Below are 14,820 nucleotides of genomic sequence, written 5' to 3'. Positions count from 1 at the left end.
ATCCTCCCCAAATTTGCTGAGAGTGCAATCCACACCATCCTCCAGATCATTTATGAAGATATTGAACAAAACCGGCCCCAGGACCGACTCCTGGGGCACTCCACTTGACACCGGCTGCCAACTAGACATGGAGCCATTGATCACTACCCGTTGAGCCCGACAATCTAGCCAGCTTTCTACCCACCTTATAGTGCATTCATCTAGCCCATACTTCTTTAACTTGCTGACAAGAATACTGTGGGAGACAGTGTCAAAAGCTTTGCTAAAGTCAAGAAACAATACATCCACTGCTTTCCCTTCATCCACAGAACCAGTAATCTCATCATAAAAGGCGATTAGATTAGTCAGGCATGACCTTCCCTTGGTGAATCCATGCTGGCTGTTCCTGATCACTTTCCTCTCATGCAAGTGCTTCAGGATTGATTCTTTGAGGACCTGCTCCATGATTTTTCCAGGGACTGAGGTGAGGCTGACTGGCCTGTAGTTCCCAGGATCCTCCTTCTTCCCTTTTTTAAAGATTGGCACTACATTAGCCTTTTTCCAGTCATCCGGGACTTCCCCGGTTCGCCACGAGTTTTCAAAGATAATGGCCAATGGCTCTGCAATCACAGCCGCCAATTCCTTCAGCACTCTCGGATGCAACTCGTCTGGCCCCATGGACTTGTGCATGTCCAGCTTTTCTAAATAGTCCCTAACTACCTCTATCTCCACAGAGGGCTGGCCATCTCTTCCCCATTTTGTGATGCCCAGCGCAGCAGTCTGGGAGCTAACCTTGTTAGTGAAAACAGAGGCAAAAAAAGCATTGAGTACCCCAATGTAACTTACCACTAAGTGTAATTGATAATTCACATACCTATGATTAGGAAAGACAAATAATAAGAAAGAAATGAATCATGAGGTGACCCGGCAGCATTTCCAAATCCAAATGTTCGGTGTTTGATTTTTCACCAAACATTTTTGGAGAACTATTTTTTTCTTTTTCATAGACATTTTCCACAGGAAAAAAACCCATTTTTCTGGTCAAGTCTACTCATTGCTTAGTATGGGCTCAGCTCTGCAAAGAAGTTACCTACTTCTGTTGACATAAACACTAAGAGTCATTGGTCTGAAAGACAGTGAATATTGATGGTCATCAAAATATGAGGTTGATATTAGCATTGTTAAATATTTCTGAATGTCTCCAATATGGTCATGAGTTTCAGAAGTGTAAGTGTTTTTCCTTCTAACATTCTAAAGAGGAGAAGAGTTAGAAAATATATTTAAAAAAAAACCCTATTATTCACTTCCAGTGAGCTGAATAATAATTTTTGCTGCATACATCATAACCTATCAAGTTGCAGTTATTTGCAATAAAATTTGATTGTTTAATATTGTTCTAGAACTCATTTTATTGACCTTTGAGGAAATAAACAGTAGATTTTTATTCATCACATGGTTGTTTCAGCCAGTCATGAGCCATGATTTTTTCCAAGGATGGGACAATACAATTTGTGTTTAAATTAAATTGTTTTAACTGTAAAACGCTCCCTAAAGTTTTGTTGTATATATAAAATATATCGTTTTGTTTTTTAACTGTACCTGAAATCATGTTTAGAATAACAGATGTGAAATACTGTCATCTAACTGTCACACCAATTGTTCATTGTTCTGAGAAGGTCACATCATAATTCATTAACAATAATTATTCCCTGGGTACACCCTGCACTTCTTCACTCAATTGCTTCATTAACTTGTGAGTTAATCTCACATTCACTGCTCTAATCAATGAAGATATATTTATAATGTACAAGTGAATGCTATTAGTTACAATATATTAACTGCCTAATTTAAAATAGAAAAGCTATCTTTATGAAGGGCAATTAACCACTAAGTGTAATTGATAATTCACATACCTATGATTAGGAAAGACAAATAATAAGAAAGAAATGAATCACCTGTGTTATTGAAGAAGACGTTGCCAGACAGTGTAAATGTGTAGAGGGGGCGCCCTACATTAGGATCAGATTTCTAAGAATTCTTTCTGATGGAAGATTCTTCACCAAATATATTTTATCTAACTAGTTTTTCTGTTGCTACCATGCTACTATGAACTTCATTGGGGAAAGAATCCACACATTTTGTCATCTGGAGAGGAGAAGCAGAGCAGAATGATCCTTTCCTTACAAAAAACTATTGTTTCTTCTTACAACATTTTAATAAAAATGTATAAAATTAGTTCCAAACTATCAAACACTGGTGTTTAAGGTTAGGCACCTAAATCCATATTAACTTCAGTCCTTTTGGCCAAGATATTTTAAAGCAACTAGTGATGTGGCATGGCTCCATTTTGGGGTGCCTTACAAGAGCCTGATTTTCAGAAAATCCTCAGTGCTTGTCCTCTAAGAATAGGCCTCTTTGTGGCATCTCAGGTTGGGCAACGAAAACTTGAGGAACCCATAATCACTAAATTGCTTTTGGAAAATCTTGGCCTTTATATCATGTCACAGGATAGAGTCATGAAATAATTGTCAATATGACTGTAATTAAGCATAATAACAATAACTAGTTCTGATATTGCACCTTTCATCTGTAGATCTCAGAGTGCTATACAGGTACCATCATACCTGTTTTACATATGGGGAAACCTTGCATAAGATCTCACAGCAGTGAGCCAGGAATAGAACTTTTGTTTCTTGCCTCCCAGTTCAGTACGCTAACCACTGGACCATAACTACTTCCCTTTTCTCTAAGGAGCCAGACATGCTTTACAAACATTGATTAAACCAGTCAATATTTCTGTGAGATAGGCAAGCATGATCATTTATCTCCATTTCATGGATGGGCATATTGAAGCACACGGAGGTTAAGACCAACATTTTCAAGTTTGGATGCCTAAAATAAATCCATATAAAGGTACCTACCAAATAGGGCCCTGTTTTTCAGAGTTGCTCAGCCCCCAGACTCCCAATGAAGTCAACAAATAACAGCACAGATGTTTTGTTTGGGGAAGAGATTAAAATGTGGCTGCTACAGCACTCATGCACATATTGATATGAGCACCATTATTGCAACATGAGGAAGTGGCCTGGCTGTACCTTGTGACTATACAAGTGCAAAATATTATTGTTTTATTATATAACAGGGTAACTCCCCTGCACTGTAATTCAATAGCCATATAATAGGGTTGATCATTGGAACAGAAGTTAAGTAAGTGGGAAGGTGCAAATCTGAGTTAAAATGCTACTACATGATGATATCATGCTAACCTTTGTCATTATGGCTATACAATGCCCTCAGTTAACGAGTGCAACTCTCTGGACCAAAGGCTGAAAGATGCAGAGCTAGATTTACCTCTTCTGTTACACAGAGAGAAAGTGCATTTGAAAGGGTGATTCACCCCCTGGGAATGGCCAGCATTGCTTGCAGTTCTACTTTATGGCTGTGGCTCTGCTGGTGTAGGTTGCCTATGAGATGAGCTGAATCAATATGATTCTAGTGTGCCTTGGCCAGACACTTTCCGTTTTGTGCTGACCACTTTCTGGACTGGGTCAGTAGGCTCCAGGCCTCATGTGCTGCTTGGGCTCCCTGGTGGGTGGGCTGTCCATCATAAGGGGTCCACAGCCCCAAGGTAGCTCAGGGGAAGCTGAAAGTAGACCGCAGTTTTAAATGCTAGATACCACCCTAGATCTACAGTGCAACAGGAAAGTCACCTCCTGTGATCCACGGTCATGCCTGGTCCTAGGATGGTATCTTTAAAACGTTTGCAGACTGTCAGTAAGTGCAGTAAGTGAGGGGGATGGGTGTTCATAGAGAAGGGGGCTACTCCACGCTGGCACCTGGTCTTTTCATGTGTATTACAATTTTGAGTTCGATTCTGAGCTCCTTGTGGCAGGGCCTTGTCTTCTGATGTGTTTGTAAAGTGCTGTTACTTTTGTTGCACTATGTTAAAAGTAAATAATAATACTCCTAAATCTTTGCGTTTGTGCTTAACATGTATTCCTCCCTTTCCTTCCCACCCTGGTTATCCATGAGCTTTGAGGTGACAAATCTTTCTCTCCCTACACGTTACCTCTCTGATTAGCATCTCCACTCATTTTACACAACAGGATCAAAGCGTCTGGCCTGAAGTTGCGGTTCTGCACCAATGAAACCCAGGCCACTCGAGGCAAGTTAGTGGAGAAGCTTCAGCGCTTGGGGTTCAACATTTCGGTGAATGAAGTCACTGCCCCGGCACCAGCAGCCTGTCGCATTCTGAAGGAGCGAAACCTGAGGCCACACCTCCTCGTACATGATGGTGGGACAACACTTCAGTAGACTTTGAGACTAATACAGATTAGCAGCTCAGCATGCCGTGGATTGACAGCCAGTCTGGGTCAGGAGAGATGTCACTTTTACTGAGAAAACTGTGAGGATAAGAACATCTGGTTGATGTTTTCCTGTCAGGAAAAGCTCTTTAATTCCGTTTTCTCCAGTAATGTAGCTGTAGTAAATGTCCGTGATGGGGCCAGATTCAGTTCTCATTTACCCTGGTGCCACCCAGTAGATCTGTAAGCAGGTGGAATGACTTAGTCTCAGCAGAAACGCACAGCCGTCAACGCTTTTTCTTTAAGGAACAATGTTTATAACAAGCAATAAAACAGAGAACACAGGCAAATAAAGAGAACAAAAACCTCACCGTCCTGGGTTTGCAGTCTCATCTTCCCAGTGGTATTCTCCCCCTTCTGTCTCCCAAGCAGCCTTTATCTGGGCAAAAGGAGAGGGAGGCTGAGCTGCATGAATCTCTTATTCATCAGGGATCAGGCACTGTGATGCCCTTGCACCCTGTCACAGATCCATTGAAATGGTATATAGATCTGCTGGAAGATGGTGAAATTGCATACTGAATGAGTCTCTGCAGTTCCATTGTGCTGGGGACCTTCTGGGGCCCTGACGACAGAAGCTGAATTTCACCCTTATAGTGCATTATGGGCCAAATTCTTTGCTTGCATAGATACTTCTCCCATTGAATTCAATGGAAGATGCACCTGTGTGTCTGGGCTACCCAGACTTTGCATACAGGTGCCCACAGGTAAGAGGACAGTGTGTGCTGATTTCCGCTCCCTCTGGAGTAGCTATGCATGCAGTGTAGTGGGGAATGATGGAGCCTTGGCGCTGACTCCCCAAAATGCCACCAGTTCCGCTGACCATACATAGTGGGTCACAGTTTGCTCCTAATGTAGGCCAACAAGTTTACTACACAGTGCCTCCTGGAGCCACTCCTAGAGTGGGGCAATAAATGCCCCACCTTGCTCAGGGATGTGCCAGAAGGCACAGTGTAGCTCCAATTTTGCAAAACAGCTGCATAAGCAGGCCCTACATCCCTACTTGGCTGTCCTTGGTCAGCTCACGTTGTGTTACTCTGGAGCAAAACTGGGATTTCATAAAATGGAGAGATCAGTTTATCAGGACTGCAAAAGTTAGCTCTTTCCAGGGAGGGTGGGGAATAAAATCCCAGGGTCTTGTAAAATTAAAATACAAGGGCTTATGGGCTTGGCCTACTCTTTTTTCATTATTTTTTTTTGTTCGACATGACAGGAATGAATGTATGATGTGTGATTTATTAAAATAATATGCTCAGTTTTTGTAGGTGTCAATATCACCAAGAGGACTGTGTTTAAGAGAGAGCAGATTCTTCTCTGTGTGAAAATCAAAATGGCATCTGATAGGATGTTTTGATTATCAATAGAGACTGGCCAGAAACTGGAATCTATGGAGGGTCTTCTGGAGGGAAATGGAAGGAGCAGAATTTCATTCCTCACCTCCTAAGCAGCATAACTGAGGAAACCTCCTTTATCAAAACACCCTTCTCTAGAGTCCCTGTCCTATGCTCTAACCACGTAATCATGCTGCCTTCCCTTAGAAAGAGGACAATGGGTTACCATATTCTCATGGTCTCTGAAAAGGACACTCTCCCACACCAGGCCCTGAGATCTAGCTTTGATTTCCAACCTCACATCCTAGATTGTGGAGAAGGAGGAGTGTGATGGGACAAAGAACATCTCATTTCATTCAATAGCAACCTTCTAGTCAATTAAGGAGAGTTATAAACAGGTTCCTAGGGAAACTGAATCTCTCTAATCTTTCTCAGTAAGACATAGGGTTTGATTCAAAGTATTTTCCCTTGACATCATGGGCTTTGGATGAGGTCCAGAGTCCTCAAGGCAGATGGTAAGCAGTATTTAAGGAAGGGAAGATATGAAAAGATCCTCAGGGAAATTACAGGATGGAGTGGAAATCTCAGGGAAGGGGAAAGGACACCGGAAGGTTATTAGGCTGTTAGGTCAGTTTATCTTGACAGTGGTCCCATTTGGAAGATGTCATTTTTGAGAATGCAGAGATGTGCTGTATTTTGTTATCAATCCAAACTCCTTTCCAAAATGTAACTGAAATACTGATCTTCAGCTCTGTGTCCGAGTCATTCTAAACAACTGATGCGTGCCTGCCATCTCCTATTCATGCATTCCTTTCTCAAAATACCAAAATGCCTGTGTTTTGGGGATCTACAGTACTTCAGTTCTAGAAATAAATACACCATTGGAGCCCACAAACTTGCTGCTGAAGTACAGGAAGGCTGTTTTTTTTGCCTTCGACCTCTTGATAATATTGCTGTTTTCTCTGGGTTCCCTTATTGTATCATAGTCAAGAAATACAATATATTTTGCTAAGTTTCTCCCCATGTCTCCTTCTGCTCCCCTTCCTTCCCATGCCACATTGTGGAGGGAAGGTGCATGTGGTCCATGATCCACTGCTACTTGAAACTAAAAAGGGCTGGCATGTAGATATTAACCTGGCATTCATAGTTTTGCCCAACAGGCAATGAATAGAGGAGAGATGCAAAACTAGAAGAAAACCAGCAATTCCAATTGTTTCTTACAAGATGTGGGATTTGTGTTTTATTTTGTTTCTTTTCTCTTTAGATCTGGTCCCTGAATTTGATCAGCTTGATAAAGCAAACCCAAACTGCGTGGTAATTGGAGATGCAGCGGACAATTTCTCCTACAAAAATCTCAATGAAGCTTTCAGAGTTCTGATTGGACTGGAAAATCCTATTCTCATATCTCTGGGAAGAGGGTGAGTTAAGCACTGTTAGTTAGTACACCTAGGGCTGTATATTTTGCTAGTGTTCCAAGTCTGTTTGTACATACCTGTCACCAGACCTCATGAATCCCATTGCTCTCTTCTGCTGACACAATGACTGAGATTTTCAAAGCCAACTGGGGGATGTAGCCACCAATTCACGTGTGTAAGGGACCGGGGCATAGACGACCTAGAGGTCACAGCTGGTCTGGGGCTGCACGTCAGGGATGATAGTTGTTGAGCAGAAGTTGGAGGAATCGCAAGAGCCAAGTTCAGTAAGCAAGAATCAGGATCAGCTTTGGCCTCCCTGCCTAGACTGGTGGGGCTTGGGCTTCGGACCCCCTACCCGGGGCATTGGGGCTTGGGCGGGCTCAGGTTTCGGTCTCCCCTCCTGGAGTCATGAAGTAATTTTTGTTTTCAAAAGGGGGTCGCTGTGCAATGAAGTTTGAGAACCCCTGGTCTAGCCTGTGGGATGGCCTGTTCAAACAGAGGTGTCTTGCTGCAAGCCAAGCCTTTTGACCCACAGTGAGAGCTGGGTCTTCCTGGCGTTGGTGATCTTCGAGGTGGTCCATAAACTCCATATGCATATGAAGCCATTACAGGCTAATGTTGGGGAGGATCAGATGGCTCAGAAGGCTGGTAACAAAGTTCCTTATGTCTGAGTGAACAGCGAGCCAAATTTTCACTTCCAGGTTCAAACCCTGCCCTGATCAGTAGTGAGTTGATGCTATGTTAGGCTAATTGCTGCTCAGTGGTCTGTGTGAAATAAGTTGGCCATCACAGGGCACGTTCTACTTTCAAAAGATATCTGTGAAAACTAACTATAGAAGCAGCATTCCTAAAGAATGGCTTCTATGCTGGGGCTCCACCATGAGCTATGAGAACCACGTAAATGAGAAGTTGGTTTCTATACAGTTGCTTGAAAGTCCTTGGAGCTTGGAGGCTAAACAATATTTGCCTGTTAATATAGATTCACTCTTCGGTTATGCTCTTGGTGTAAAGGGGGCTCATTGGTATGGCGAAGGTTCCATAGCATGGCAAGTGTTTATTATAAGCACAGCTTTCAGCTTATACTGAGGGGGGAGGGATAGCTCAGTGGTTTGAGCATTGGCCTGATAAACCTAGGGTGGTGAGTTCAGTCCTTCAGGGGGCCATTTAGGGATCGGGGCAAAAATCAGGGAGTGGTCCTGCTTTGAGCAGCAGGTTGGACTAGATGACCTCCTGAGGTCCCTTCCAGCCCTGATATTCTATGATACTGAAAAATAAGAACATCTGATTTGGGGGGAGGGATAGCTCAGTGGTTTGAGCACTGGCCTGCTAAACCCAGGGTTGCGAGTTCAATCCTTGAGGGGGCCATTTAGGGATCGGGGCAAAAATTGGGAATTGGTCCTGCTTTGAGCAGGGGGTTGGACTAGATGACCTCTGAGGTCCCTTCCAACTCTGATATTTTATGATTCTATGAAGGAGCTATTCTCGGAGGCCTGGTTCCAGCTAATCCGGAAGCCCATATTTAAAGTTTAGCATGGGTTTAAGTTGCTGTGCTGTAACAGAGTAAGAAAGATCAACACAGACTCCACAAAAGAAACTGAAGATCTTAGAGTCTAAGGGAACACTTGGAACGAATCATGATGAGTCTTGCCTTGTACGTAGGAAGTGATATATGGCACCTAAACAATGAACAATAGTATAGCAATATAATTATAATTAAAGACTATTACCAAAATAATTTAAAAAATTATTTCTGACTCAGCAGTGTGCTTGTGATGGGTATAGAGTCGACAGCATCATGGGCGCAGGACAGGTTAAGCATGGGAAGTGTCCTTGAGGGACCAATTCTAGGAATAAGAGGTTAGTTTAGTCTTCATATCCCTTTAATCCTTGGCTTCTCTGCTGAGATTGCCAGAATGTGCAAAATGGTGTCAGCAAAATTAGTGCTTAAAAATTTGGATTATGATACCTCATTTTGTCATGTGGGTTGATAGGCCTTTTGTTGGCCAAGTAGTAGCATTCAACTAGCAGGTGCTATTTTTAGTACTGTCCTGGTGTTATGTGTGATACTGATTCACGAACAAAGATTTTATATACATGCATGCCTTCAGAGTGAGGGGCAGTTTCAGGGCCTATGCAAATTTGGGACACAAACAGACATACAAAAGTTGCAAAAGTTGTATAAAGGTGGACATATATTCTGAACCAGGCGATGGAGATGAAAAGTCCAGTGGCCAGAGCTGTCCCTTAGGTAGGACGAATTGGGGCAACCGCTCCAGGCCCTGCGCTTTGGTGGGCCCCGCGGGCCAGTGCAATTGGCCGACATGGTCAGTCCCAGAAGAGACAAATCTGTCACTTCTGCCCCGGGCCCCGCACTCCTCTAGGGATGGCCCTGCCAGTGGCACATTCCTGAAAAGACAACTGTGTTTAAAAGTTAGTTAACTGGAAGCTAAGCTGAAGACTGTAAGGCACGGGGGAGAAAACACTTCTCGAACAGAATGGCTGAAAAATCTGACTCATTGGTATCCAAAGAGATTAGTAATCTGCACACTGCAAATTACCAGTGCACCCTTGGATTCTGAGCAGTTTGAGCACCCTTGTATAAATTATGCGATTGATTCCAATTCTTATGCTAATCTCACACGTGTTATGCACCGATGAAACTCTATTGATGAGAAGGAGTACTTTTGGCACCTTAGAGACTAACTAACAAATTTATTTGAGCATTATGCTCAAATAAATTTGTTAGTCTCTAAGGTGCCACAAGTACTCCTTTTCTTTTTGTGAATACAGACTAACACGGCTGCTACTCTGAAACCTGTCTATTGATGAAGTTACTCCCAGTTTACACCTGCATGAGACAGAAATCAAACCCACTGTCTGGGTGCTTAAAATTGAAAGAGAACTAGGTGGCAACATTCACTGTTAAGATAATTCAACCAATATAGTAACAGTGGGAGATCCTCAGGCCTATTACAGTTTACACAAGCTGAGGATAGAGCCCAGGCCTGCTGCGAGTAAAATCAGTGGCAGTTTTGCTATTGGTTTTAATGGGACGGAGAACTGTCCCAGAAGAGGATATAAATGTTACATAGTGATTTAATTGTCATGAAAAAGATCATGAAATTATATTCTGGCTTTGACACTTTTTAAAAGCTGCTATATTTAATACTGTCAAAATCTGAACATGAACTACATACAACTTTAACTTGAAAATAAAATTCCAGACCCTGCAGAGTAGAAAAAAACAATCCAAAATGCACTTCATGATCCAAGAAAACAAATCAAATGACCACATGTAAAAAAGAATTAGCTCACAAGTTATTTTTAAAAGCCTTTGCTTGTTTTTACATTGCACGTGATTTAATTTTTCTTTTTTACAGGACAGGCAAATTGCATGCCATCATGACTAAGTATGAGCTGCCAGCATTTATACCAAGACAAATCAAATAACAGTGTTTAATTTTGCCCTAAGTATGGTCAAGTTACCCCAAAGCTTTTAAGATTATTTAGTACTTTTATATTTTCTTATTATAATGGTAATTTGCATTAGTACAGATCTTTAAAGTTTTCCTGATCAGGCTGCAGACAGGTCCCTACATGACTGAAAAAAATGTACAATGAGCAGTCAGATAAGATTTTATGCTTTATCCTTCTGCCATTTTCGATTATTCAGCACAGCCTCTCTTTAAAATGGCCACTTGACCTTTGCTAGAACAGCCATTAACCTTCTATAGTCTAGCGTAAACAGCTTAATTTTCTGACAGTGGCATGACAGAAGAAATTACAAAGCCAATTCCCACTCTCAGTCCAAAACAGATGCTAAATGTAAATCACTCCATTTTCAGAAGGAGGGCATTCTGCTTCAGTGACTCTGACACTTTTGCTTTCTAGAGAATGAACTAAAACTTTAGAAGAAATCAGTCAAGGTGTTCTGTTTTTTTTAATTACTCTAATTCCATACGTGAACAGTAAGGGCAGTTCATTGATGCTTTTTACGTGGCACTTTAGATCGCTGACCCTATTCTTGACATCATTTGTGCCACTGTGTCTCATACAACCTCTGTTTTCAGGGTCTGGAAACCTATCTAGCAGACTGTCTAGCTCAGCAATTTCTATAGCACCCCTGTCTGTAGTGTGCATGTGCTTGGTCATAAAAAATAGGCTCCAGATGAAATTTGAGCTCACAGAATTTGAACACATGTTTTTTAAAAAGAATCTTTAATAAAAAATTGGTCAGCCTGGTTTTAATTTAAGGCAACACAAATAAATAAATACACATGGGATTCAAAGGTTTTATCACTTTTGTGTTGCAGATCTATAACATAGGGTCATTCTGTTTTATATTTGGAAGGACAGTGTTATTTGCAATCAGCTGGTTCTTTGATGTACAAAAGTGATGACATTGCTGGTTCTCAATCTTTTTCTTTATCTTTCTGTTTATTCTTCTACACGAATAGTTGTAGGGACTTTTCACCCATATTGAAGAATCCACAGACAAAATGTGTCAAGGGGTAGCAGCACAATGGATTTAACTGCTCCTGGGCAGCCATTAAGCTGTTCTCCAACAGGTCAATAATCCACAAACTAAGAAGATTTTTCCATTTCCATTAAGGTCTATTGAGCCCTTGAGATAAGAAGTTGTCACTACAGCTTCTGGGGCCAAGAATTAACATTTAAAAAAAAAAAACAAAATGTGTGTTGCACAACAGACAAGAATGGCTCCTTCAGGGCCACCGGTATTTATCTCTGTTTTGGTTTAGCATTAATAACCTGCTCTTTAAAAACTCAAAAATAACTATGACTAAATCAGCTTTTTGAAAGGCTTCACCTCCCCAGTAGTACTTCTCCAGCCTGAAGAAAACAAGTTGCCAAATGTAGCCCAACGTATTATGTCCTAGGTGCTGGAACGGATGGTGCTCCTCCTGTTCCAAAAAACAGCCAACACACACAGTGGAAGATTGTGGGGGGATTGGGGGGAGAGGACGCATGGCTTTATTTTTAAAGATAACTCATTATAACACTTAGGCAGGCACCAAGGTTTTCAGAGCCACTAGTGATTTTGGGTGTTCAGCTTGAGGCAGCTGATTCAGAGGATAGGTGCTTTGCAATTTTTGAAAAAGAGGGTCCCTTTAAAACATCTCAAGTTGGGCACCCAAAACAATTTTGAAGACCTTGGCCATAAATGACAGTGTAAGCCTTTTCTCCAGATTGCTTCTCGACTTCCCTCTTAGAACTTCTCAGTTCCAACCCTTTGTTCACAGGCAGAACAAGCTCTAGGTTTTTTGCCGCCCGAAGCAAAAATTTGCCGCCCCAAGCTCCGAGAGTGCAACTGCCCAAGGGTGGCCGGAATGCCGCCCAAGCAAAAGAGGGTGGCCGGAATGCCGCCCCTGGAATTGTGCCACCCCAAGCACGTGCTTGCTTTGCTGGTGCCTAGAGACAGTCCTGTTCACAGGACCACTCAAGAGAAAAATCCACACACACGCTTCCCTTCTATCCAGGGTGGAGTTAACAGACTACACCTGCTGCAGTGAATCAGCAAGATTCTCCACTAACATCTCCCTGCAGTATTCATTTAAACTTTGCAGGAAACACATGGGAAAAGTGTATGTGTTTCTACTGTGACTACCACTGTCAGGCTCTGAAACTGTTTGTGGCCACTGCCTGCTACCACAATACAAATGATAATAACAAACTGTAAAGTTTTAGCATTTGTTAACAGATATGTGAAAAAATTTAGTCATTAATATATTATGTGATCTTTCTCCATGAATTGTTTGTGTGTAAGTGGTGTATCCTGTGGCTTGTACAATACAGTCCCAGTACTGTGCAGCAATTGCCAAACTTAATGGCAAAACTGATTGATTTCACTGGGAGGAGGTGTAGACCCTATGACTTAAGAACTGTAGCCAGATAGAACCAGAGAATTATGTTGGGCCTGACATAAGCAGTTGCAACTCCATTGAAGTCAATGCTAATAATTTTGCAGTTAATCTCTTTTTGGATAGATGAACTTCTAAGAAAAAAAAGTCAAGAAAATAGAGGCGCTCTTAAACTGGTTGTGTTATTTTGAATAAGGAGCCCCCTCAGGCAGCTTACCCCCGAACTAATGTCCCAAATTCAGCCCTGGCATAGGATGGTTGAACTTTTCATTGGAGTCAGTGGAATTATGCAACATGTGGCAGGTCTGAATTTGATCTTGGGATCTGGTTAGGTCTCCCCGTTAGCAGTGCACCACATTGAGTAGCGGACAGACTGCATAGTACAATTCACTGTAAATTAAGGCTCCAGAATTCTTAATTACTTATCTTCTAGTCCCAGCCATACACACATTTGCATAGGCACAGAATTAATAGAATATAGTTTATGTTCAATTGCCAACATCTTTATCACTTCCATTTCCAGACGCTATTATAAAGAAACCGATGGTCTGAAACTTGACGTTGGAGTGTATATGAAGGCATTAGAGGTATGTTATAGCTTGTATTATGTTTACCTGCTCTGTGCACCTTGCTCAAAATAACTGATAGAAATATGTGTTATCTTCTGTGATTCTTTTTGCTCATTTTGGGAGAGGAAATAACTATAAATTAACTGCATTGCTGCGCATGTGAATGGGTGAACTCATTCTGCTTGGCTCTAACCCCATTCTTATATTATGTATTCAAAAGTTTCAGCTTGAACTTTAATATTATTGGGCTCCTGTATGGGAAGGAAAGATAGTGGAAAAAGGAGTCAGAGAGGAAAAATACAATTAAGAAATTCAGTTAAGAATGGGGCAGAGAGAATTCCTGTTACAAAGGCTAGATATCCCAACCAGGACTGGTGCCCCTTTATGCAAGGCTTTGCGCTAGGAATGTGCATGGTAAGAAACTCCTTTTTCTTAAGAGCTTACAGTGTAAAGTTCTGATTTAGCAAGATGTTTAAGCACATGTCCAACTTTCAGCATATGAGTAATGCCATTGATTATAATTAGATGACTCATGCATGAAACTAGGCGTGTGCTGAAGTCATAATAGGAATGGGGCCTATTAGATAAGTCGCGCTAAATATGAGTGAAGGGACGAGTTATTATGCCCCGTTTACTGAGGCCAGGTTTACACTACACACTTATTTTGGTATAACTACATTGCTCAGGGGTATGAAAATATCCACACCCCTTAGCGACATAGTTATACTGACCTTAACTCCCTGTGTAGACAGTGCTGCTCTCCCACCGATATAGCTACTGCCTCTCGCTGAGATGGAATTAAGCTGACAGAAGAGCTCTTGCCCGTCAGTTTAGAGCATGTTCACCAGAAGCGCTACGGCTTTACCAATGCAAGTTTGTAGTGTAGACCTGCCCTGAGGCTCAGAGAGGGATTAAAAATAAATTCAGAGCAACTAGGGAGAAAGGAGCAAAGTGGGAGGGGAGGGGATACAGGGAGCATTCTAATGGAAAAATAAAGAGCATGTATATATACTGTACCATGTGAATGCAGTGAACTCACTTGTGCCAATGTAGCTTTTGGGGAGGGTTGCCTGTCCATAATAAACAGTGCAGGCTTCCTGTTAGCTAGGAACGTCTTATTTATTACAACATGGGTATATAACTACAGCTAAATAAGGCTTTCAACCTTAAAAATGGGCTATATGGTTCACAAAACCTCCATATCCTTGAAATTCACCCACAATTCCTGAACACAAGTTTGTCAGCAAAGCACATCATTGCTGTAACAATGAATTTTTGTGACTCAA

General features: G+C 41.8%; 1 protein-coding gene across 3 annotated transcripts in view; it reads left to right on the top strand.

Annotated features, from left to right (window-relative positions):
• The window catches only part of LHPP (phospholysine phosphohistidine inorganic pyrophosphate phosphatase), a 167,651-nt gene that overhangs the window by 24,987 nt on the left and 127,844 nt on the right, over positions 1-14,820 (top strand). For all 3 annotated transcript variants that reach the window (XM_084634679.1, XM_084634680.1, XM_084634681.1), the window contains exons 2-4: positions 4,086-4,273; positions 6,936-7,089; positions 13,489-13,552. In XM_084634679.1, the coding sequence (XP_084490805.1) occupies positions 4,086-4,273; positions 6,936-7,089; positions 13,489-13,552 (406 nt within the window). The remainder of the gene's footprint in view (positions 1-4,085; positions 4,274-6,935; positions 7,090-13,488; positions 13,553-14,820) is intronic.

This window comes from Lepidochelys olivacea (genome assembly GCF_965140295.1).
Source record: "Lepidochelys olivacea isolate rLepOli2 genome assembly, chromosome: 7".
Classification (NCBI taxonomy): Eukaryota; Metazoa; Chordata; order Testudines; family Cheloniidae; genus Lepidochelys; species Lepidochelys olivacea.
This window is presented reverse-complemented; position numbering and strand designations above follow the sequence as displayed.